The sequence below is a fragment of the Salmo salar genome, chromosome 28, assembly GCF_965601325.2.
Source record: "Salmo salar chromosome 28, fSalSal1, whole genome shotgun sequence".
In the NCBI taxonomy this organism is placed as follows: Eukaryota; Metazoa; Chordata; class Actinopteri; order Salmoniformes; family Salmonidae; genus Salmo; species Salmo salar.
Window position 1 is genome coordinate 17759684 of NC_138318.1, and position 26558 is coordinate 17786241.

Here is a 26558-nt window from a genome sequence, read left to right on the forward strand (position 1 = left end):
GCTGCTTAACATGTTTGACCTCCACAAGGGGAGAATTCAAGCACAATTCTTAAAGGCTTGTTTTGGCTGGTCTTTAGCTTATTGTTTAGATGCTTGGGGCTGCTGGTGAACCATGATGTGCAGGCATAATCAAAGTGATGCTGGACTAGCGTACTTGAGTCTTTAGGGTGTCAATGTCAAGCCATTTTCAGGATGCTGGACTTATATTTTGGACGAACGTGCACATGCCTCCAGGAGACGTTTGAAGTAGTCTAATCAGATTCAAACATTGTACCTGTGTTTCTGCCACATCTAAAGGTACTACATTTTGAAGATGAAATGACACATATTTGGGCTATAATGAAGCGTTATGTTCTAGGTGCGCTAGGATCAGTTTCTCAGATTGGAGGTTGTAGCAGTTCGCTTGTTTAGCTTTCCTTAATATCTAGGCCTGTTGGGGGCATATGTGGCCACATTATTATAGGATGACTTGGGAGAATGACGATCCTCTACAGACAGCACATCTCAGTATCAGAAGTAAAAATACAGCCTATACTGGACTGCTAGTGCCATTTTAGAACTTATAAACTGTCGAGAGTAGACCCACAACTAATCCAAATGGAATGAAACATCACAAGGCCTTTGCACCGTTATTCAAATTAAATTTTCACTGCCGCCTTTAGTAGAAACTCACTTGAAAACAATAATGCAAGTATACATTGTATATTGGTGTTGTAGGCTAGTCTAGGTAGGATAATTGTATTGTGGTGTTGTAGTCTAGTCTAGGTAGTATAATTGTATTGTGGTGTTGTAGGCTAGTCTAGGTAGGATAATTGTATTGTGGTGTTGTAGTCTAGTCTAGGTAGGATAATTGTATTGTGGTGTTGTAGTCTAGTCTAGGTAGTATAATTGTATTGTGGTGTTGTAGGCTAGTCTAGGTAGGATAATTGTATTGTGGTGTTGTAGTCTAGTCTAGGTAGGATAATTGTATTGTGGTGTTGTAGTCTAGTCTAGGTAGGATAATTGTATTGTGGTGTTGTAGTCTAGTCTAGGTAGGATCATTGCATTGTGGTGTTGTAGACTAGTCTAGGTAGGATCATTGCATTGTGGTGTTGTAGGCTAGTCTAGGTAGGATCATTGTATTGTGGTGTTGTAGTCTAGTCTAGGTAGGATCATTGCATTGTGGTGTTGTAGTCTAGTCTAGGAAGGATCATTGCATTGTGGTGTTGTAGTCTAGTCTAGGTAGGATCATTGCATTGTGGTGTTGTAGGCTAGTCTAGGTAGGATCATTGCATTGTGGTGTTGTAGTCTAGTCTAGGTAGGATAATTGTATTGTGGTGTTGTAGGCTTGTCTAGGTAGGATCATTGCATTGTGGTGTTGTAGGCTAGTCTAGGTAGGATCATTGTATTGTGGTGTTGTAGTCTAGTCTAGGTAGGATCATTGCATTGTGGTGTTGTAGGCTAGTCTAGGTAGGTGTTACATACGGCTCTAGGAAGAGGGAATGCAACACCCTGCTACAACTCAACTCTCCGTGGTGTGAAAGAGGTATGGGACTGTGGGTGCAAGTAAGGATGACAAAGGCAGAGAATTACCGTTTACAGGGAATTTATTCCGTCACACGGTAATTTTGGGGAAAGGGGGCTGGACGGAACCAAAGCAAAGACAGCCCCCTCTCCTACCTTACCTGCCTACCCACTACTTACCTATCTTAGCACCACCTGGTGCACTAACCAAAATACAGGGGGTGGTCCGCCCAGGTCTTACCTAGTGTGTATAGACAATAAATACTATGGGTTATGTATACCCGCAGGCCTCTTGCCTAAGCACTCCCTAGGTTCCTTCCCCTTCCCCCCTGGGAACAAATGAAACAGAATATTACAATTTCACCAAAAAAACTCTGAGAAACAACACAGGACATCAAATAATCTCTATCTGACTGAGCAACAAACTAACACAGAACATAACCATCAGCTCTCTCAGCAACAACCAACATATGATATAGCCCTCAGCTCTATTTCTTACAAAGGAACACTGGCTTATATAGCTGGAGAAGGAGTCTCATGGGATACAGATAATTGTATTGTGGTGTTGTAGTCTAGTCCAGGTAGGATAATTGTATTGTGTTGTTGTAGTCTAGTCTAGGTAGGATAATTGTATTGTGGTGTTGTAGGCTAGTCTAGGTAGGATAATTGTATTGTGGTGTTGTAGGCTAGTCTAGGTAGGATAATTGTATTGTGGTGTTGTAGTCTAGTCTAGGTAGGATAATTGTATCGTGGTGTTATAGGCTATTCTAGGAAGGATAATTGTATTGTGGTGTTGTAGGCTAGTCTAGGTAGGATAATTGTATCGTGGTGTTGTAGGCTAGTCTGGGTAGAATAATTGTATTGTGGTGTTGTAGGCTAGTCTAGGTAGGATAATTGTATCGTGGTGTTGTAGGCTAGTCTAGGAAGGATAATTGTATTGTGGTGTTGTAGGCTATTCTAGGTAGGATAATTGTATCGTGGTGTTGTAGGCTAGTCTAGGAAGGATAATTGTATTGTGGTGTTGTAGGCTATTCTAGGTAGGATAATTGTATCGTGGTGTTGTAGGCTAGTCTAGGTAGGATAATTGTATTGTGGTGTTGTAGGCTAGTCTAGGAAGGATAATTGTATTGTGGTGTTGTAGGCTAGTCTAGGTAGGATAATTGTATCGTGGTGTTGTAGGCTAGTCTAGGAAGGATAATTGTATTGTGGTGTTGTAGGCTAGTCTAGGAAGGATAATTGTATCGTGGTGTTGTAGTCTAGGAAGGATAATTGTATTGTGGTGTTGTAGGCTAGTCTAGGAAGGATAATTGTATTGTGGTGTTGTAGGCTATTCTAGGTAGGATAATTGTATCGTGGTGTTGTAGGCTAGTCTAGGAAGGATAATTGTATTGTGGTGTTGTAGGCTATTCTAGGTAGGATAATTGTATCGTGGTGTTGTAGGCTAGTCTAGGTAGGATAATTGTATTGTGGTGTTGTAGGCTAGTCTAGGAAGGATAATTGTATTGTGGTGTTGTAGGCTATTCTAGGTAGGATAATTGTATCGTGGTGTTGTAGGCTAGTCTAGGAAGGATAATTGTATTGTGGTGTTGTAGGCTATTCTAGGTAGGATAATTGTATCGTGGTGTTGTAGGCTAGTCTAGGTAGGATAATTGTATTGTGGTGTTGTAGGCTAGTCTAGGAAGGATAATTGTATTGTGGTGTTGTAGGCTAGTCTAGGTAGGATAATTGTATCGTGGTGTTGTAGGCTAGTCTAGGAAGGATAATTGTATTGTGGTGTTGTAGGCTAGTCTAGGAAGGATAATTGTATCGTGGTGTTGTAGGCTAGTCTAGGAAGGATAATTGTATCGTGGTGTTGTAGGCTAGTCTAGGTAGGATAATTGTATCGTGGTGTTGTAGGCTAGTCTAGGTAGGATAATTGTATCGTGGTGTTGTAGTCTAGTCTAGGAAGGATAATTGTATTGTGGTGTTGTAGGCTAGTCTACGTAGGATAATTGTATTGTAACGGCCGTCGTAGGAAGTGGACCAAAATGCAGCGGGTACGTGAATGCTCATATTTACTTTATTACGAACACCGCACAAAACAACAAAACGAAACCACGAACGACAGCTAACAGTTCTGCAGGCTAAACATAGCAGTGCACGAATACAACTTCCCACAAAGGGACAGGTGAAACAGGGCTACCTAAGTATGACTCTCAATCAGCAACAACGATGTACAGCTGTTCCTGATTGAGAGCCATACCAGGCCAACACAAAGAAATACACAACATAGAAAACAATAGAAATACAAAACAAGAACATTACCCAAAAACCCCGGAACACATAAATCAAACACCCCTCTTACATAAATACATATCCCATTAAACCCCGAACCACATAAAACAAATACCCCCTGCCACGTCCTGACCAAACTACAATAACCAATAACCCCTTATACTGGTCAGGACGTGACATGTATTGTGGTGTTGTAGTCTAGTCTAGGTAGGATAATTGTATTGTGGTGTTGTAGTCTAGTCTAGGTAGGATAATTGTATTGTGGTGTTGTAGGCTAGTCTAGGTTGGATACTTGTATTGTCCCTTAACAAGATCAAGCTTTCTGAGCTGCATGTCTTAGGTCTTCACTGTTTTTTCATGCGCAATAACGCACATTGCCTCTCCCCTGCCTATCAGCTATTCCTAATTGTTCTTGTGGATTAATATTGAAAATGTATGCAGCTTTGAATGCATTTATGTGTGGTATGATTGCTAGTTAGACTATTGCAGATCTGGACAAACAATCCACCTACCACTATTGTCACTATGAATTGTGGATAGAGGGCAGGATAGACAGTTAGACTGGTAGATTATATAGACCTGTGGTATAGTTAAGCAATAAGGCACGTCGTAACCCCCACTCTGAAACACACACACTCACCCCCACAATCACACACACACGAGAGAAGTTAGTTAGGAAATATGATTGTTCTTCTTTAGGTAGCTCTAAATCAAAGGAATGTCAAAAGCAGTAAGTTAGTCAAATGAAAGCCACTTTGTTATAATAAATCAGAATCCATGAAAAGGAACACAGAAGAATCAAATCCCCACCCAACAAGGTTATGTGGTTGATGATTTACAAGGTCCAGGCACTTTTTTATATTTGATTTTCCATGTGCTCCTTTCAACGACCCCATTCAATATCAACCAGCAGATGTATTTTTGGATACCTGTAGCTCTCTAGACACAAAGTTGTTCTCGAAAATCATAATCCATATTCCATCCGTAAAGTCACTATTCATTATAATTTACATTTTCTAACTCACCATATTTCACTGCTCTGTTTCCAATTGTCATGAGGTCACAGATGCTACTGTTTTCATTCCCACAGCTCAGCCCCTCACTCCCTTAGTTAGGACTAGCCTACATGTCAACAGCACAAACACATACACAAACAAATAGTCATTAGTGCCGAGCCACAACAATACACTGCTAAAACACCCTGGAAATAAGACATCAACTGACCAATAATCATTCAGCTCCATGTGTCACGTCCTGACCAGCAGAGGGCGTAATTGTGTTAGTCTTGGTCAGGATGTGGTTTGTGTTCGTTAAATGTTGTGTGGGTGATTGGACTCCCAATTGAAGGCAGGTGTGTTGAGTTGCCTTTGATTGGGAGTCCTATATAGGAGTGTGTGTTTTTCTTTGGTGTTGTGGGTAGTTGTTTGTGAGCACTGCGTTTGTTTTAGCCTGCCACACTGTTGCCGTTGTGAGTATTGTTTTTTTGGTTTTCCAGTGGATACTTTACTTGTTTTTTTATCAATAAACATGAGTATCCACATTCCCGCTGCGCCTTGGTCCATTCCTAACGACGGTCGTTACACCATGTCATTCCTCTTCTCTGAAGTTCTAGGGCCCACACTATAGTACTTACTGTTTGGCTCAAAACTCATAATGTCTAGCGCTAGTGACTTCACCACATGGGTCTTTTTTTCTCTCCCTCTCTTTACTGCTTTGACAGGATGTTGCCATGGAAACGGAAATAGGGCTTTGACTGGCGGCTGGCTCTAGAGCTTCCAAACCAAACACATTCTCTAGCTATTGCTCTGACTGACTGCCACATTGAATGGGCAACTATGAATAGGCTTCTTTCAGAGCTCAGCTGAGGTCTCTATTCAATAAAAAGTACACTTTCAAGTTTAATAGCCTTTTAAAGGCAGTAACAGCCAACTTCATTATGTAGCTTACTTTATATATCATGAATTTCAGTACTTTTGTCTGTGACATTGGCTGAAGGTTTTCATGAGAGCCAAGGTTTTTAAACGCGTGCTATTATTTTGCATCTTTGAAAACCTGTGGTGTTTACAGATGTAGGATCTTAATTTGAGCCAGTTTACTACTGCAGGAAAATAAAAATAATCCCGTAGCAACAGGAAATGTAAATTATTATGTGGATTATGAATCTTGGAAACACACCAACTTGCTATGTATGCTTGGAAAGACAATGCACAGATCTCACTTACTGGCTAAATGTTTATAAACATCTGGTAAGGATGGAAACAGGGCGAAGTTGTTGCTCAGCAATGTTGGTAGTGTGAGAATTATGGATACTGATTATTATTGATGCTTGTGTGACGAGTATCTGCAGATACCTGGCCTGTCGAGTGAGATGACTGAGATGATGCTTTGACTTGTCTTATTAAGTCACGTTTCTGAAGCGCCATATGTATGCTGATCCCTCCTTTATTCTTAATTGAATGGATTCCAACTTGTGGCATGCTTTGAGTACATTGCACTGATCTCACTTACTGGAAAAATGTTACAAGCATCCAGTAAATTGGAGACATGGGAATGTTTTTTTATATATCAGCAGTGAGTTGAGTTAAAGGTCAATCGAATAATCTCCTGATGCATACAAATCTTTATTATCTGTCTTACAGTATTAACCTTCCCTTAAAAACATTCCCACCAGTAAATCATTGATCCCTAAACAATTCCCGTCAGGAACGTTCCCTCGTCTTTGCCATCACTTTCCATTAAATATGTTCACATTTGCCCAATAAGCCATCAGTCTTTTAGCAACACCTGTGTGCAGTAAGGAAGCATGGCACTGTGCCATGTGACAAAATGTATCTACTCTTCCCAGCATCTACATGTTTTATCAGTGTTCTTCCTTGTGTTTGGATAAAGGAGTCATAATGTCAACACAATTAACCCTTTGTTACTGACCGCAAATGCCACTCCTAAAGTACACTGTTGATTTGCTTTAGTAGCAATAGTGCGAATTATAGACACAATCAGAGATGTAATGAATTGGAAACTCCACATTCTTCTCTTTTATGTATTTCCTTTATTGTTTTATTGACAGATTTTTCACTATGTAGATACAGTGGGCTACTGTAATCTGCTTGTGATAAGGCATGGATTGCTTCTGTGAGTCCCCTATTTCTCAGAGAGAAACTATGAGAATACCTTAATTATTTAACATGCTAATAAATGGGTCATAAACTGCTTTTTCTTTTTCTTGCTTTGAAAAGCAAAACATATTGTCCATGAAGATTTATATTGAGTATGATACGTTTAAGAGACATTTATGTCCAAAAATATATTTTTTAGATTTAGTCTAATAAGAATCCATTTTACTGTATTTATGAGTCATGTTCTCAACATGCAGAGAGAGGTTATTGCCAACTACAACAACTTGAGAGACGAACTCGTTTATCATCCAGCAGTGTCCAGGCCAAGGAGACTTAATCACTATGACAGGCAAGACTGGTAGAGAACAAAGAGAAAGGGGGATACCTAGTCAGTTGTACAATGAATGCCTTCAACTGAAATGTGTCTTCCTCATTTAACCCAACCCCTCTGAATCAGAAAGGTGCGGGGTGCTGCCGTAATCGACATCCACGGCACCCAGGGAACAGTGGGATAACTGCCTTGCTCAGGGGCAGCACAACAGAGTTGTCAGCACAGCAACCTTTTGGTTACTGGCCCAACACTCTAACCACTAGGCTAGCTGCCTAAAACAACCATGTTACATAACATATTTGTCATGGGCGTCGTAGTGATTGGACCAAAATGCAGCGGGAATGTGTATGCTCATTTTATCTTTTATTGAAGAAACGAAACAAAAACACACGAAGAAAAAGAAGGACGAAAAACAGTCCTGTCAGGCACACAGCTAAACAAGGAACAACTACCCACAAAAACCCCATGAAAAACACCCCTACTAAATAGGACCTTCAATTAGAGGCAACAAGGAACAGCTGCCTCCAATTGAAGGTCAAACAATAAACTAGACATAGAAATAGAGAAAATAGAACATAGAACACTACCCAAAAACTCCGACAACACAAAACAAACACACCCCTGCCACGTCCTGACCAAACTACAATAACAAATAACCCCTTATACTGGTCAGGACGTGACAGCACCCCCCAAACAAAAACACAAAAATAAACCCAAAACAAAAATAATCCCAAACTAAAGGGAGGGAAGGGAGGGTGGCCACTGTTCTTGTGCTACACCCCCCACTCCCCAACCTCCTACTATGGAGGTTTTTATTTATTTATTTTATTTCACCTTTATTTAACCAGGTAGGCAAGTTGAGAACAAGTTCTCATTTACAATTGCGACCTGGCCAAGATAAAGCAAAGCAGTTCGACAACATACAAAAACACAGAGTTACACATGGAGTAAAACAAATATACAGTCAATAATACAGTAGAAAAATAAGTCTATGTACAATGTGAGCAAACGAGGTGAGATAAGGGAGGTAAAGGCAAAAAAAGCCCATGGTGGCAAAGTAAATACAATATAGCAAGTAAAACACTGGAATGGTAGATTTGTAGTAGAAGAAAGTGCAAAGTAGAAAAAGAGTTAATGGGGTGCAAAGGAGCAAAATGAAATAAATACAGTAGGAGAAGAGGTAGTTGTTTGGGCTAAATTATAGATGGGCTATGTACAGGTGCAGTGATCTGTGAGCTGATCTGACAGCTGGTGCTTAAAGCTAGTGAGGGAGATAAGTGTTTCCAATTTCAGAGATTTTTGTAGTTCGTTCCAGTCATTGGCAGCAGAGAACTGGAAAGAGAGACGGCCAAAGGAGGAATTGGCTTTGGGGGTGACCAGAGAGATATACCTGCTGGAGCGCGTGCTACAGGTGGGTGCTGCTATGGTGACCAGTGAGCGGAGATAAGGGGGGACTTTACCTAGCAGGGTCTTGCAGATGACCTGGAGCTAGTGGGTTTGGCGACGATTATGAAGCGAAGGCCAGCCAACGAGAGCGTACAGGTCGCAGTGGTGGGTAGTATATGGGGCTTTGGTGACAAAACGGATGGCACTGTGATACACTACTCAACAAACTGGATGCAGTCTATTGGAGGCTATTTTGTAAATGACATCGCCAAAGTCGAGGATCGGTAGGATGGTCAGTTTTACGAGGGTATGTTTGGCAGCATGAGTGAAGGATGCTTTGTTGCGAAATAGGAAGCCAATTCTTGATTTAACTTTGGATTGGAGATGTTTGATGTGAGTCTGGAAGGAGAGTTTACATTCTAACCAGACACCTAGGTATTTGTAGTTGTCCACATATTCTAAGTCAGAACTGTCCAGAGTAGTGATGCAGGACAGGCGGGCAGGTGCAGGCAGCGATTGGTTGAAGAGCATGCATTTAGTTTTACTTGTATTTAGGAGCAGTTGGAGGCCACGGAAGGAGAGTTGTATGGCATTGAAGCTCGTCTGGAGGGTTGTTAACACAGTGTCCAAAGAAGGGCCAGAAGTATACAGAATGGTGTCGTCTGCGTAGAGGTGGTTCAGAGACTCACCAGCAGCAAGAGCGACATCATTGATGTATACAGAGAAAAGAGTTGGCCCAAGAATTGAACCCTGTGGCACCCCCATAGAGACTGCCAGAGGTCCGGACAACAGGCCCTCCGATTTGACACACTGAACTCTATCAGAGAATTAGTTGGTGAACCAGGCGATGCATTCATTAGAGAAACCAAGGCTATTGAGTCTGCCGATGAGGATGTGGTGATTGACAGAGTCGAAAGCTTTGGCCAGGTCAATGAAAACGGCAGCACAGTATTGTTTCTTATCGATGGCAGTTACGATATCGTTTAGGACCTTGAGCGTGGCTGAGGTGCACCCATGACCAGCTCTGAAACCAGATTGCATAGCGGAGAAGGTGCGGTGGGATTCAAAATGGTCGGTAATCTGTTTGTTGACTTGGCTTTCGAAGACCTTAGAAAGGCAGGGTAGGATGGATATAGGTCTATAGCAATTTGGGTCAAGAGTGTCCCCTCCTTTGAAGAGGGGGATAACAGCAGCTGCTTTCCAATCTATAGGAATCTCAGACGACACGAAAGAGAGGTTGAACAGGCTAGTAATAGGGGTTGCAATATTTCGGCAGATAATTTTTGAAAGAAAGGGTCCAGATTGTCTAGCCCGGCTGATTTGTAGGGGTCCAGATTTTGCAGCTCTTTCAGAACATCAGCTGAATGGATTTGGGAGAAGGAGAAATGGGGAAGGCTTGGGCGAGTAGCTGTGGGGGGTGCAGTGCTGTTGACTGCAGTAGGGGTAGCCAGGTGGAAAGCATGGCCAGCCGTAGAAAAATGCTTATTGAAATTCTCAATTATAGTGGGTTTATCGGTGGTGACAGAGTTTCCTATCCTCAGTGCAGTGGGCAGTTGGGAGGAGGTGTTCTTATTCTCCATGGACTTTACAATGTCCCAGAACTTTTTTGAATTTGTGTTGCAGGAAGAAAATTTCTGCTTGAAAAAGTTAGCCTTAGCTTTTCTAACTGCCTGTGTATATCGGTTCCTAACTTCCCTGAAAAGTTGCATATCGCGGGGGCTGTTTGATGCTAATGCAGAATGCCATAGGATGTTTTTGTGTTGGTTAAGGGCAGTCAGGTCTGGGGAGAACCAAGGGCTATATCTGTTCCTGGTTCTAAATTTCTTGAATGGGGTATGCTTATTTAAGATGGTGAGGAAGGCATTTCAAAAAAATAACCAGGCATCCTCTACTGACGGGATGAGGTCAATATCCTTCCAGGATACCAGGGCCAGGTCGATTAGAAAGGCCTGCTCTCTGAAATGTTTCAGGGAGCGTTTGACAGTGATGAGTGGAGGTCGTTTGACTGCGGACCCATTACGGATGCAGGCAATGAGGCAGTGATCGCTGAGATCTTGGTTGAAAACAGCGGAGGTGTATTTAGAGGTCAAATTGGTTAGGATGATATCTATGAGGGTGCCAGTGTTTACGGCTTTGGGGTGGTACCTGGTGGGTTCATAAAAAATTTGTGTGAGATTGAGGGCGTCAAGCTTGGATTGTAGGATGGCTGGGGTGTTAAGCATGTCCCAGTTTAGGTCACCTAGTAGCACGAGCTCTGAAGATAGATGGGGGGCAATCAGTTCACATATGGTGTCCAGAGCACAGCTGGGGGCCGAGGGTGGTCTATAGCAGGCGGAAATGGTGAGAGACTTGTTTTTAGAGAGATGGGTTTTTAAAAGTAGAAGTTCAAATTGTTTGGGTACAGACCTGGATAGTAGGACAGAACTCTGCAGGCTATCTCTGCAGTAGATTGCAACACCGCCCCCTTTGGCCGTTCTATCTTGTCTGAAAATGTAGTTAGGGATGAAGATTTCAGAGTTTTTGGTGGACTTCCTAAGCCAGGATTCAGACACGGCTAGGATATCCGGGTTGGCAGAGTGTGCTAAAGCAGTGAATAAAACAAACTTAGGGAGGAGGCTTCTAATGTTAACATGCATGAAACCAAGGCTATTACGGTTACAGAAGTCATCAAAAGAGAGCACCTGGGGAGTAGGAGTGGAGCTAGGCACTGCAGGGCCTGGATTCACCTCTACATCACCAGAGGAGCAGAGAAGTATGAGGATAAGTGTACGGCTAAAAGCTATAAGAATTGGTTGTCTGTGACGTCCGGAATAGAGAGAAAAAGGAGCCGTTTCTGGGGGCAATAAAATAGCTTCATGGTATAATGTACAGACAAAGGTATGGTAGGATGTGAGTACAGTGGAGGTAAACCTAGGCATTTAGTGATGATGAGAGAGATATTGTCTCTAGAAACATCATTGAAACCAGAAGATGTCATAGCATGTGTGGGTGGAGGAACTGAGAGGTTGGATAAGGTATAATGAGCAGGGCTAGAGGCTCTACAGTGAAATAAGCCAATAAACACTAACCAGAACAGCAATGGACAAGGCATATTGACATTAAGGAGAGGCATGATTAGCCGAGTGATCAAAGGGTCCAGTGAGAGTTAGATAGCTAGCCGAGCCATAGGTAGCAAGCTGGTAGAAGATGGAGGAGGTCTGTTTATAGCCACCTCGTGCGATTCCGTCTGTAGATTAGTGGGGTTCCGTGTGGTAGGGGGGACCAGTCCAATTGGCAAAATAGTTAGTTATATTGGCCCAAGAGAGGTGGCTCAGGCTCCGGCCTTACTCCCCAACCTAACCTGTCCACCCCCGCTAACTGTTTATTATATTTTACCCCTCCCGAAGTCTCTGGACTAAGGCGCATCGCTGAAGACCTCGGGCTGATGCGCGTCACTGGAGACATCGGGCTGATGCGCGTCGCTGGAGACCTCGGGCTGATGTGCGACTCTGGGAGCTCCGGACTGGAGGGCGACTCTGGGAGCTCCGGACTGGAGGGCGACTCTGGGAGCTCCGGACTGGAGGGCGACTCTGGCTGCGCCGGTTCCAGACTGTAGGCCGTCTCTGTCGGTTCCGGACTGTGGGCCGTCTCTGCTGGCTCCAGACTGTGGGCCGTCTCTGCAGGCTCCGAACTGTGGGCCGTCTCTGCAGGCTCCGAACTGTGGGCCATCTCTGCAGGCTCCGAACTGTGGGCCATCTCTAGACGGGGTACTGTCGCCGGAAGCTCTGGACGGGGCACTGTCGCCGGAAGCTCTGGACGGGGAACTGTCGCCGGAAGCTCTGGACGGGGTACTGTCGCCGGAAGCTCTGGACGGGGTACTGTCGTCGGAAGCTCTGGACGGGGACTGCGCACTGAAAGCCTGATGTGTTGGGCTGGCTTTGGAAACGCCAGACTATTTACACGCACCACAGGGATAGTGCGAGGAGCAGGAGCAGGACGTACTAGACTGGGCTGACGCACTGGAGGCCTGGTGCGTGGGGCTGGTACTGGAGGTACCAGACTGGGGACATGCACCCCAAGGCTAGTGCGAGGAGCGGGAACAGGACGTACTGGACTGGGCTGACGCACTGGAGGCCTGGTGCGTGGTGCTGGCTTTGGAGATGCCAAATTAGGGATACGCACCTTGAGGCTAGTACGAGGAGCAGGAACTGGATACATCGGGCCATGAACCAGCACTGGAGGTCTGGAGCGCACAGCCTGCACCACCCATCCTGGCTGGGTAGTCACAGTAGCCCTGCACGGGTGGAGTGCTGGCACAGGGCGAACTGGACTGTGCAGAGGCCTGATGGCTGCCGTGCGTAGAGCAGGCGCAGGGTAGCCTTGGCCCAGGAGACGCACCGGTGGCCAGATGTATTGTGCCGGCGCACTTCTCCCAGGCTGGATGCCCACTCTAGCACGGCACTTACGGGAGGCTGGGATCGCTCGAACCGGGCTGTGCGTGCGCATGGGCGAAATCGTGCGCACTTCCGCATAGACCGGCGCTCTCACTGCCAAACGCTCCCCATAAAAAGCACGGGGAGTTTGCTTAGGGCCCTTGCCTGACCTAGCCACACTCCCCGTGTGCCCCCCCCCAAAAATGTTTTGGGGGTGCCTCTCATACTGTCCAATCGGCGCGTATAAGGCATAATGGCGCCGCTCCGCCTTGGCTGCCTCCAGCTCCTCCTTAGGGCGAACGTATTCCCCAGCCTGGTGCCATGGTCCAGCCCGTCCAGAATTTCCTCCCATGTCCACGATTCCAGATAGCTCCTCTCCTGGTGTTGCTCCTTCCTCCGCTGCTTGGTCCGTTTGTGGTGGGTAGTTCTGTCACGGGCGTCGTAGTGATTGGACCAAAATGTAGCGGGAATGTGTATGCTCATTTTATCTTTTATTGAAGAAATGAAATAAAAACACATGAACAAAAAGAACGACGAAAGACATTCCTGTCAGGCACACAGCTAAACAAGGAACAACTACCCACAAAAAACCCATGAAAAACACCCCTACTAAATAGGACCTTCAATTAGAGGCAACAAGTAACAGCTGCCTCCAATTGAAGGTCAAAACAATAAACTAGACATAGAAATAGAAAAACTAGAAAATAGAACATAGAAATACAAAACATAGAACACTACCCAAAAACCCCGACAACACAAAACAAACACACCCCTGCCACGTCCTGACCAAACTACAATAACAAATAACCCCTTATACTGGTCAGGACGTGACAATATTGTTATTCTCACCTCAGTCAGAAGCAAATCTACAATCTCATATTAAAATGGCTGAAAGTGTCATGGCAATCCCTATGACTGCATTTAAGGAATTTCATTATTCAGTTTAAGTAAGCTAGCAGGTAGCTTAGCGGTTAAGAGCGTTTGGCCAGTAACCAAAATGTTGCTGTTTTGAACCCCCGAGCTGACTAGGTGAAAAATCTGTCGATGAGCCCTTGAGCAAGGTACGTAACACTAATTGCTCGTGTAAGTCACTCTGGATAAGAGGGTCCTTGAAAATGAATCCATTTGAAATGAATGGAATTGAACTCATTTGGAAAGATAAAAGAGTACAAGAAAAAGTGTATCATTTGAATCAGAATCTTAGCGTGTTTTATCTTCTCCTTTTCATTTGTGTGTTTGTCATCTGCCTCCACCTGTGTTACAGGTTTTTTTCCATCGCTTTGGTACTATTTTCACAAGTATGTGGTGAATTTTCAAAACTCTTAGTACAAAACTCCAAACTGGTAACACTTGTAATGCAGCCAGTTTTCCATTCAAAACCATTCGTTGTGCATTCATTTTGTTTGTAGAAGTCTTTCACCACATAACCATTGATCCAAAATATATGTTTACTGTGAAATATAATGAGTACATTGGTTAAATGACCAAAATACAACATAATGACATCTTCTCAATTTGATTATTTTAACAACCAAATAATTCCAATAGCAAAACATTTTTGGAAACATGTTTCAAAATTGCCGTTTGAATGTAGTATGCCACAGTATTGTAAATTACAGTACATTATACTGTTTTCACATTAGGCAACACACTTGCATTTCCCATTAAAATTGACTGAACATAACATTTCCATAATTTATATCCCATGTGGTATAGATCCCATCTCCAAGGGGAGATAATTTTACCAGTTTCTATGTAAAATCTATAGGTTTACCAAATGTTTTCTTATTGCTTTGGTGCAATTTTCACAAGTATGTGTTACATTTTCACAACTCTTAGTACAAAACTCAAAACAGATCATCAAAAAGGCAGTTGTTTCAAAACTCTAAGCACATTTTCAATTGACTAAATACAACACACTTTTTCACCAAACTTAGTCAGTGTTTTGTCTAGAAATACTTATAAAGTAATTGCCTTTCACAATGCAATGCTCACATTACTTTTGATATGATTCTCTTCTCTTTTGTTAAAATAAATGTATTGTTACTTAATCTGACTGCTCTCAATTGATGATCACTTGAATGTTTGGTAACCCTATAGATTTGACATGTCAACTGGTTTGTCAACTACTGATTGAGAACTACATCATGAAAATGATGTCTTTAAAGTAGAAACATAAAATGTATGATACAGTTGAAGTCGGAAGTTTACATACAACTTAGCCAAGTACATTTCAACTCAGTTTTTCACAATTCCTGACATTTAATCCTTGTAGAGATTCCCTGTCTTAGGTCAGTTTGGATCACCACTTTATTTTAAGAATGTGAAATGTCAGAATAATAGTAGAGAGAATTATTTATTTCAGCTTTTATTTCTTTCATCACATTCCCAGTGGGTCAGAAGTTTACATACACTATATTAGTATTTGGCCTTTAAATTGTTTAACTTGGGTCAAATGTTTCAGGTAGCCTTCCACAAGCTTCCCACAATAAGTTGGGTGAATTTTGGCCAATTCCTCCTGACAGAGCTGGTGTAACTGAGTCAAGTTTGTAGGCCTTCTTGCTCACACACGCTTTTTCAGTTCTGCACACAAATTTTCTATAGGATTGAAGTCAGGGCTTGTGATGGCCACTTCAATACCCTGACTTTGTTGTCCTTAAGCCATTTTTCCACAACTTTGGAAGTATGCTTGGGGTCATTGTCCATTTGGAAGACCCATTAGCAACCAAGCTTTAACTTCCTGACTGATGTCTTGTAACGCCCTGGCCATAGAGAGGGGTTTTTTGTTCTTTATTTTGGTTAGGCCAGGGTGTTACATTGGGTGGGCGTTCTATGTTCCTTTTTCTATGTTTTGGTATTTCTTTGTTTTGGGCCGTGTGTGTGGCTCCCAATCAGGCACAGCTGAAGCTCGTTGCTGCTGATTGGGAGTCACACATAAGGAGCATGTTTTTCCTTTGGGTTTTGTGGGTAATTGTTTCTGTTTAGAGTATTTTCCTAACAGGACTGTTTGCTGTCGTTTTTGTTCATTTTGTAGTGTTCTCTTGTTTTTTTGTATTAAAATTCTAATGATGAACACATCCTCTGCTGCACCTTGGTTCCCTCTTACAGACAGCCGTTACATGTCTTGAGATGTTGCTTCAATATATCCTCATACTTTTCCTCCCTCATGATGCCATCTATTTTGTGAAGTGCACCAGTCCCTCCTGCAGCAAAGCACCCCCACAACAGATGCTGCCACCCCCGTGCTTCACGTTTTGGATGGTGTTCTTCGGCTTGCAAGCCTCACCATTTTTCCTCCAAACATAACGATGGTCATTATGGCCAAACAGATCTATTTTTGTTTCATCAGACCAGAGGACATTTCTCCAAAAAGTACGATATTTGTTCCAATGTGCAGTTGCAAACCGTAGTCTGGCTTCTTTATGGCGGTTTTGGAGCAGTGGCTTCTTCCTTGCTGAGCAGCCTTTCAAGTTATGTTGATATAGGACTCGTTTTACTGTGGATATAGATACTTTGTACCTTTTTCCCGCCAGCATCTTCACAAGGTCCTTTGCTGTTGTTCTGGGATTGATTTGCACTTTTTGAACCAAAGTACATTCATCTGTAGGAGACAGAATGCGTCTCATTCCTGAGCGGTATGACGGCTGCGTGGTCCCATTGTCACGGCTGTCGAAAGGATCGGACCAAAGTGCAGCGTGGTTGTAGTTCCACATTTTCTGTGAAACTTTGCAAAACATAAATAACTGAAATGACAAAACAACAAACCGTGATGCAGAGAGAAACAAACACTACTCAAAATATAAAATCACCCACAAAAACCCAGGAAGAAAAACCCCTACTTAAATATGATCTCCAATTAGAGACAACGAGGACCAGCTGCCTCCAATTGGAGATCATCCCAAACAAGCCAACATAGAAATACAAAAACTGGAACCTAAGAACATAGAAATAGAAAACATAGAAAAACACAAAACACCCCCTGTCACGCCCTGACATACTCTACCATAGAAAATCACATCTTACTATGGTCAGGACGTGACACCCATGGTGTTTATAATGGCGTACTATTGTTTGTACAGATGAACGTGGTACCTTCAGGCGTTTGGTAATTGCTCCCAAGGATGAACCAGACTTGTGGAGGCCTACAATTATTTTTGAGGTCTTGGCTGATTTCTTTTGATTTTCCCATGATGTCAAGCAAAGAGGCACTGAGTTTGAAGGTAGGCCTTGAAATACATCCACAGGTACACCTCCAATTGATTCAAATTATGGTAATTAGCCTATCAGAAGCTTCTAAAGCCATGACATCATTTTCTGGAATTTTCCAAGCTGTTTGAAGGCACAGACAGCTTAGTGTATGTAAACTTCTGACCCACTGGAATTGTGATACAGTGAATTATAGTGAAATAATCTGTCTGTAAACAATTGTTGGAAAAATGACTTGTGTCATGCACAAAGTAGATGTCCTAACCAACTTGCCAAAACTATAGTTTGTTAACAAGACATTTGTGGAGTGGTTGAAAAACTAGTTTTAATGACTCCAACCTAACTGTATGTAAACTTCCGACTTCAATTGTATATAGTTGAATGTACTACTATGATGATTACTACTATGATTTGACTTTTAATTAAGTTGAAAAAAAACCCTGATATTTTTTGTAATAAATCAAAACATGTAACAAATCAAATCAATGTTTATTGGTCTCGTACAGGTGCAGCAAAAAGCTCCTATAGCGCAGTAATACAATACCAATACGCAAATTATCCAGAAAGTCCACAACAAGAAAGAAATGCATCCCCTACACAGTAAACATGTGTCCAAAATGAAGTTGCTGGGGCCTTTTTGATGGGTGGGGGAAATACGGTACTGTACCCTAATATATGCCATTACGTAGCAGACACTTTTATCAAAAGTGACAACAGTGCACACATTTTGGTATGTGACCGCAGTGGGAATCGAACCCACAACTCTGGTGTTGCTAGTGCCATGCTCTTTTGAACTGAGCCATGTACAGGACCACTACAATACAATACTGTAAAATACAATACAAAATTACTATACAGGTGGAAGATATATGAAACATGACCACTGTAAAAAATAAGACTTGGAAAGAGAGAAGACCAATACATTGAATTCAGTTTATAGGATAATGTTGATTGCATATAAGGCATACAGACAGTAATGGTAAATACTTACAGTAAAATTCCAGTATGGAATAACAGTGACTTCAGACACCAATAGAAGAATGATATGTAGGCTACAACAAACAAACCAGTCATTGGTCAACTCTAAAGGGGTATAACTAGAGCATTTCCATGCATTTCAATAATACATTGAAACTGAACCCCCTTGAAAATGTCCCTCCGGGAACAAATGAGCAATTTCGACATCATAATGAAAATCATTCTATAATATTAAAGAAAAATAGATACAAATGATATCATACACGCATACTATATTTAATTCTGTGTCATCCCATATCTTTCAGAGACAACCGTGTCTCATTCCTTCATATTAAAATCATACAGACAGGAAAGGTGCATGAAAATATCATCAGAATATAATGTTTCATCTCAAAATAGAAAAAGAACATTTTTGTGAACATTTGTGTGCTTGTTTCAGCTGTTACCGTGTAGTAATAGGAGTAGTAGTAGTGACTAGTAAAATAAGTATTATTTGCATGTGAAATTCTTTTTTTGTTTCGGGCCTACTCTTTAAGGGTATGCACGAATTAAGGAGTGTGGCTTTAAAAGGTTAAGACTCGTAGCCAATTCATTTCTACCTTTATAACCTGTGAGCATGTCATGCTAATTTAAATAAGTATAATTAAATAGCAATAGTTTATCAATTATAAATAACATCAGAAAGTTGTCAGCCCATTTTAAAGTTCAACATTAGCTAGATTTCCATCAATTTGTCGAAAGATTTAAGCAAATATTTGAATATGCTCACCCCAAAAATATCCACATTTTACCTTTTGTCTGTTTACATCTACCTGGCTTCATGAAAATGAAAAGCTGTGCGTAATGACGTAGCGCACATAAAAATCACTTAGTCATCATTTTTCACTTAACTAATAAAAAAATAAGTACAATGTGTTTCCATCCCATCTTTAAATCTGATTATGGATAAAAGCAAGATCATATTTATTTGTCAATTGACAGTCAAGCCCCGATCAACACGTCACCAGCATAAAATTAGGACCCTCGATATTTTAAGGAGTATCAAACTCATCATCACCATGCACTTTCACCACCCTGTGAGGTTCATCATTACTAATTGAATCTGTAGACTAATAAACGGTGTGCTTTTCCAAGTCGTAGTGGGAGGACTACACAACATAGCATCACGTGACTGAAAGTTCACTGCCACATGAGGATTATTCCTCAACAAATGCGCATTAAAGCATTTCCACAGCATTTGATGCATGATCTACACTATATAAACAAAAGTATGTGGACACCCCTTCAAATGAGTGGATTTGGCTATTTCAGCCACACCCGTTGCTGACAGGTGTATAAAATCGAGCACACCGCCATGCAATCTCCATAGACAAATACTGGCAGTAGAATGGCTTTACTGAAGAGCTCAGTGACTTTCAACGTGGCAGTCATAGAATGCCACCTTTCCAACAAGTCAGTTTGTCAAATTTCTGCCCTGGTAGAACTTCCCCGGTCAACTGTAAGTGCTGTTATTGTGAAGTGGAAATGTCAAGGAGCAACAATGGCTCAACCGCGAAGTGGTAGGCCACACAAGCACACAGAACGGAACTGCCAAGTGCTGAAGCGTGTAAAAATCATCTGTCCTCGGTTGGTTGCAACACTCACTACTGAGTTACAAACTGCATCTGGAAGCAACGCCAGCACAATAACTGAAATGGGTTTCCATGGCCGAGCAGCCGCACACAAGCCTAAGATCACCATGTGCAAAGCCAAGCGTCAGCTGGAGTGGTTTAAGACTCGCCACCATTGGACTCTGGAGCAGTGGAAATGCGTTCTTTGGAGTAATGAGTCACGATCCAACATCTGTCAGTCCGATGGACGAATCTGGGTTTGGTGGATGTCAGGAGAACACTTCCTGCCCCAATGCATAGTGCCAACTGTAAAGTTTGGTGGAGGAGGAATAATGGTGTAGGGCTGTTTTTAGTTCCAGTGAAGGGAAAACTTAACGCTACAGCATACAATGACATTCTAGGCGATTCTGTGCTTCCAATTGTTTGGCAACAGTTTTGGGAAGGCCTTTTACTGTTTCAGCATGACAATACCCCTGTGCACAAAGCGAGGTCCATACAGAAATGGTTTGTCGAAATCGGTGTGGAAGAACTTGACTGGCCTCAAACCCATCTAACACCTTTGGGATGAATTGGAACGCCGACTGTGAGCCAGGCCTAATCGCCCAACATCAGTGCCCGACCTCACTAATGCTCTTGTGGCTGAATGGAAGTACTGCTACAACATCTAGTGGAAAGCCTTCCACTAGGCTGGTAAAGCAACAAAGGGGGGACCAACTCCATATTAATGACCATGATTTTGGAAGGAGATGTTCGACGAGCAGGTATTCACATACTTTTGGTCATGTAGTGTATTTCACAGACAAAAACGTATTCCCGTCTTACGTATTTTGTTCTGTCGAGATTTAGAAAGTTTACTAACAATTATACCGTTTCCATCAGTCCTGTAGTGAGTTTTTTTATTCAACAGGTACTTTACTCACATAAAAATGGTTGGATGGAATCATGGTTAATGTAACATACAGAATAGGCATTTTTATGCAAATGTAACCCTAGTATTGCAAGCCATACTCAAAGTATTGCGCTTCATGTAAAGTCGACCAGGAGAGAATAGTGTAATCCTAACCCCAAAAACCCCACTCTCCACCACCCACGGCTCCCCATAACCCTAACCCCATCACCCAGTTCCCCCACCACCGCTCCCAGCCTTTCTAGTGGGTCTGGACGGGGTCCTGCAGGGAGAACAGCCTCCCTCTGGAGGCCAAGGCAGCCTTGCGGGTCATGGTGGTACACCGGGTCAGGATCTCCTGGGCTCTGGGTCGCGGGGGCACCCTGGGTGCAGCGGTGGGCATCTTACAGGACCCAGTCTCAGACCTGGAGCTAGGGCTGGTTGACAGACTCTTATCTGGGATGCTGCGGCCATTGTTGCTCTCCCTTGGCTGGGGTGAAGACCTGGGGCTGTTTGGGGGGCTCTGGGACTCCTCCTCACTGCAGCTGGAAGAAGACGTCCTGACATTCCGGCCTGACGAGCTGATGTCAGAGTCGGAGGACTTGGCCCAGCTGATGCTGCTCTTGCGGATTGCTGGATCCAGATTTGACTCAAGCTCTTCTCTCCCTCTTTTGGATGGAGGGACGGCCATGTCGGGACGGGTCTCAGACAGGAGCTCCAGAGAGCGGGTCTTCTGGAGACGGGAGGCCCGGTACGGATCATCCCTGGGCTGGGTTGATGTGTGCTGCTGCAGCACTGCCTCCTCATACAGGGTGGGTGGGTAACAGTTGCCAGATTGGCTGTCTCTGCTAGATGCCAAGTTGAGAGTAGAGCTGTCCATGTGGGTTGCCAGATTGAGAGAGGAGCTGTGCAGCTTCCTCTGCAGGTTGTGGAGGCCAGCACGTGGGTTGTTGTAAGGCTGCAGGTACATGGAGGGAGAGTAGCCCGTTCTGCCATTATACCTGGAGGGGAAAAGAGTTGTGTCACTCAGGGTTCAAATAGTTTGTTTTTGATTAGAGGACATCTTCTGGTCATGACCCTCATGTCTTTGCTTAACAGAACATTGAAGTGGCGCTGTTCGTTACCATCAATCGTCATTTGTCAAAGGGAACCACCAACAAGTGTTATGTTATCCCTACTCTCCTTACTGTTATTAGTTACCAAATACCTCTGTAAGAAAACCACAGGATTCCCTGATTTATGTCATTTTATTTCAGGTATTAACCTTTGGTGGCCATAATCATGTTTGGAGCAACAATGCATTCAACAGTTCCTCCCACATACCTCCTGCCACACTATCTCAGCTAAGACAATGAGAGGTTGTACATTGTTTGCATGGTCTTGTATTACATACCCAACAACCAGTGTTGGTTGCTTTGTCTGTGTAGCATTCTGAGAGGCAGACAGGCAGACAGAGTCAGGTTACAAGTTGACATACCTGATGAGCCACCATCCGTCGTCTGATTTCCTCAGCACCTCGACCACAGAGCCAATAGGAACAGGCACCTCGTCGGGCTTCTTTGTGGAGTAACTCCTCACAGCGCAGTAGAGAGTTCCTGAGGGACAAACCAGGAAGCAGATTAAAACAGAGATTCCTTTCTACATCATCTACAGCAAGCCTTCAGGGCATTTATTGATATTGGATCTTGAGAAATCTCAAAACCATGACAGAACGTTTTGTAATGCAATCTTGTAATCTGGAATGCAATCTGTCTGTCATTCTCCATGATTTATATACACTACATGACCGATAGGGGGCACTGTGTTGGAGGACACCGTGCCGGCATATTTTGTAAGCTATAGAAATGCATTTACTAATGTCTATATTCGTTTTGCCACATGTATTCTATTACAGTCACCTTAATGCATACTTGTACATTATATTATGTGAGCTAAACATAAATAGGTCAAATAAAAAATACATAAAAACATTTTTTTAAAGTATAATTGTTTTAGATTACAAATGTTACTGGCCCCACAACAACAAAAACGATATACTTAAATACATGCAATCGTATAGAGCCTCACAGTGGAGTCATAATACCCATAAAACATAGCAGTCAAGCAGGGAAATGGTTCCAATAATTTTTCCACCATTCATTCATACAGGCGAATGAATGAATGACTGAATGGTGGAAAAATGATTGGAACCATTTCCCTATTTGACCACTAGGTTTTAATGGGTATTATGACTCATACTGTGGTACTCCGTGGAGGACTGCTCCTACTATGGCGTGCCAATATGGCCGACCAGTGGCTTAAAAGCCTCTCAATGGCCAATACATAGCATCAGCAATAAAAGGGTTTATATACATCACTGGTCATTCTCTACTATGTTGGGATGAGGGTTATTTATCATTCCAGTGTTTAAATGAAAAATTGTAATTACTTCACCACTACGGCCTATTTATTGCCTTACCTCCCTGATCTTACCTCATTTGCACCACACTGTATATAGATTTTTTTCTATTGTGTTATTGACTGTACGTTTGTTTATTCCATGTGTAACTCTGAGTTGTTGTTTGTGTTGCACTGCTTTGCTTGATCTTGGCCAGGTCGCAGTTGTAAATGAGAACTTGTTCTCAACTGGCCTACCTGGTTAAATAAAGGTGAAATAAAATTTTAAAAATGGTATCTAGTTTAGGACTTCCCCCTAGTGTTTGGCTGGCTGTGGAATTTTCTAACCACAAAACTGAACGTTTGGAATGGTTTATCCATAAGCTAACTGCAATCCATAGTAGGCTTAGTATATTAAACAAACTTTCACAACATTTACTGTGATTAAGTTTGGACTGTGGACAGGATATGTATCAATATAGATTCAAAAGTATCTTACCCCCCAAGGGAATTCCATCCAATTCATCTTCATCCTTCTCTGCCTCACACATCTCCAGGTAAGGAGCAGGGAACCAGGCCAACTGTTTATCCTCGTTCTCCACCAGCCACCAGCCTGAATGAACACACATAAACAGAGACAGTATATACGAGGATTTATATTTATTTTATTTAAACTTTATTTAACTAGGCAAGTCAGTTAAGAACAAATTCTTATTTACAATGATGGATGCAAGTATCTATTATCCCATAAATGTATCTTAATTAGACTAGTCTTGACTTCCATGCTTCTCCACACAACGCTTGAAAGTGGAGCCTATCCCAGGTTAACAGTGGAGGGAGAAATTAAATGTGGGCTAACCTATGTTCAAATTGTAAACTAGATCAAAGAGGACTCTAACCTGCTGGGTCTTTGATGAGCACGTCCAGCCTCTCACCCAAGGCCACTTTAAAGGGCCTGTTCTTAGTGTCCTTGGTGTCATAGGGCCCCACACAACAGTAAGACTGGCTCACAAAAGGGTGTGTCACATTGCCCAGGCTCAGACGCTGCCCGCTCATGTCCTCCAGCCCATCCTCCGATGGTAGGATCATGACGCTGTGGAGAGGAGACAACAGACATTGTTAATGTTTTACCTGCTGGCAGAGATGGGCAGTATTTTTGTTACTTGTATTTGAAATATGCATTTCAATTACTTCTGAGTATTATGTAATTTGTATTACACTGGGTTGAACTACATTCCAATGTATTTTGTAACAAGATACTTTCGAGAGCTGTAATTTGGATTTTCAAAATGCAAAATACTTTTCTATACTTTTTTTGTTGTTGCAGTTCACAATTTTGTGCCCCCCTTTCACCCTGCATTAACATCAGAATTCGGATGCCACTATGGTGTGATGAGAGCGTCTGCTAAACTAAATATAAATGTATATGTAAAAATTAACAATTGCAAAGCATGCCGAATAGTATTCTAATGAGCTTCGCAACGGAACAAGGCTAATAATAATACCCAGTGCGCTTTGCAGTTCATTTTCCCATTTCCATTTTGGTCATTTAGCAGACAATTATCCAGAGTGACTTACAGTCAGTGCATTCAACTAAGGTAGATAAATAACAACATATCACTGTCATAGCAACTAAAACGTTTCTGTAACCATTACTGAGAATGTTGTTGCTGTTCGGCTGGCAACTTGCAAATGTATTTCTGTATTTTAAGTATTTAAGTATGTTGTCATTTATTTTTATGCATTGATCTTTATTCTATTTTGTAATTGTATTTAGTAATGTTTTGCCCATCTCTATCTGCTGGGTGTTTCTTTAGACAGAGGAACAGAGGCAACCTTGCAAGTTGCAACTCTGAAAGTATTTTTCATGAGAAGGCCCTAGTGCTAGGTGCATAAAATGTTGTTGTCATTTAGTAAGTAGAGTAGACGGTCTCATTCAGTACGATTTTTAATAATAAGTGTAGTGAAATAAGAAGGCTGAAAAATGACTTGATAGGCTGAAACACCCACATAAAAAGGAGGGATGTTTGTAAAGTGTTTACCTGTTTTTGGTGAAGTCTGCCTGCAGGTCGTGGTCTTTGGGCATAAAGAACTGGGTGACCTCTGAACTGCAGCTCACCACGGAGTCACACCTGAGCAGCTTGCTGCAGTAGTTTTCCAGTAAATTCATCCGACGCATTGACCAACTAGGATCCTTCTCCTGGATCTTTCTCCTCATAGCTATGGCTGGGGTAGACAGAAGAGGAAAATGAAAAAGGTCAGCTCCGCACTCAGTATTTGCAGTGAAAGAAAGGAAAATGTCTTCCATATTTAGTGAAGAGAAAGAATGGAAAATGTTTTCTATATTTTTTAATTGAAGGGTTACACTTTTTCATTGAGTTAGGACACTTCATTGAAAGACTCAATCATGGACACGCTTACGACAGTTGTGGCTGCTTTGAAAGATGTATTGTTGTCTCTACCTTCTTGCCCTTTGTGCTGTTGTCTGTGCCCAATAATGTTTGTACCATGTTTTGTGATGCTACCATGCTGTGTTGTCATGTGTTGCTGTCTTGCTATGTTGTTGTCTTAGGTCTCTCTTTATGTAGTGTTGTATTGTTTCTCTTGTCATGATGTGTGTTTTTCCTATATTTTTATTTTATTTTATTTTTAATTCCAGCCCTGTCCCCGCAGGAGGCCTTTTGCCTTTTGGTAGGCCTTCATTGTAAATAAGAATGTGTTGTTAACTGACTTGCCTAGTTAAATAAAGGTTAAATAAAAAATAGGAATAAAATAGGAAGAAGAACAACCTGAACCTGAGGAGGTGAGATAGGAGAGTGATGAAGGAGAGTTGAAATTGCTTGGGGGTAGATTGTGAGGCAAAGATGAGACTTTTGTGATGTTGTTGATTTACCTCTGAATTTGGGAATCACTCGGTCTCTCTTGCGGAAAGGATTCTCAAGGGGAAACCTCTTCTTCAATTGCCTCTGTTGAAATAAAAGTAGGGATAGTGGTTTTGAATGACAAATTGTCAACACATCCGCTGATAAAGATGAATAATTACTTTTTTATTTTCTTTATTGAAGTACAGGTTAAGTTTTAAACTTACGTGAAACTCCTTAAAATCCAACAATGATCTGTAGACAATGACTTCACTCTCATCAGACCACAGAACGGAGGTCATAAACATCTGTAGAATTAGTTTTTATGACATTAATTTATAATTATGTAAAAATTCAACGAATACAGATATAAGGAAACATTTATAACTTTATATTCACACAAATGGAATAACACACACAAACAACAGACACATTACACTATTAGTTTATATAGTGGTTTACCTTGATTTTAGATGCCTCTTTGTGCATCACTCCAATAATCCGGACACTGATGGCATAGCGCATCTGGTCTCCCATGTCTGAGATTATTGACCTATTTTTTTTCGTTGGTAATGGTCTCCTCTCCAGTCTCTTGTTTTACACTCTATCGGCTGCGTGA

General features: G+C 42.2%; 1 protein-coding gene across 1 annotated transcript; it reads right to left on the minus strand.

The window, feature by feature from the left end:
• Positions 1–17698: 17698 nt before the first annotated feature.
• noxo1b (NADPH oxidase organizer 1b) lies at positions 17699–26545 on the minus strand. Its single transcript, XM_014178968.3, has 8 exons — positions 26402–26545; positions 26167–26247; positions 25972–26044; positions 25121–25304; positions 23978–24171; positions 23578–23691; positions 22180–22297; positions 17699–21703 (listed from the first exon to the last, which is right to left on the minus strand). The coding sequence occupies exons 1-8, from the start codon at positions 26474–26476 to the stop codon at positions 20965–20967; spliced, it is 1578 nt and encodes a 525-aa protein (XP_014034443.2). The 5' UTR covers positions 26477–26545; the 3' UTR covers positions 17699–20964.
• Positions 26546–26558: the final 13 nt, after the last annotated feature.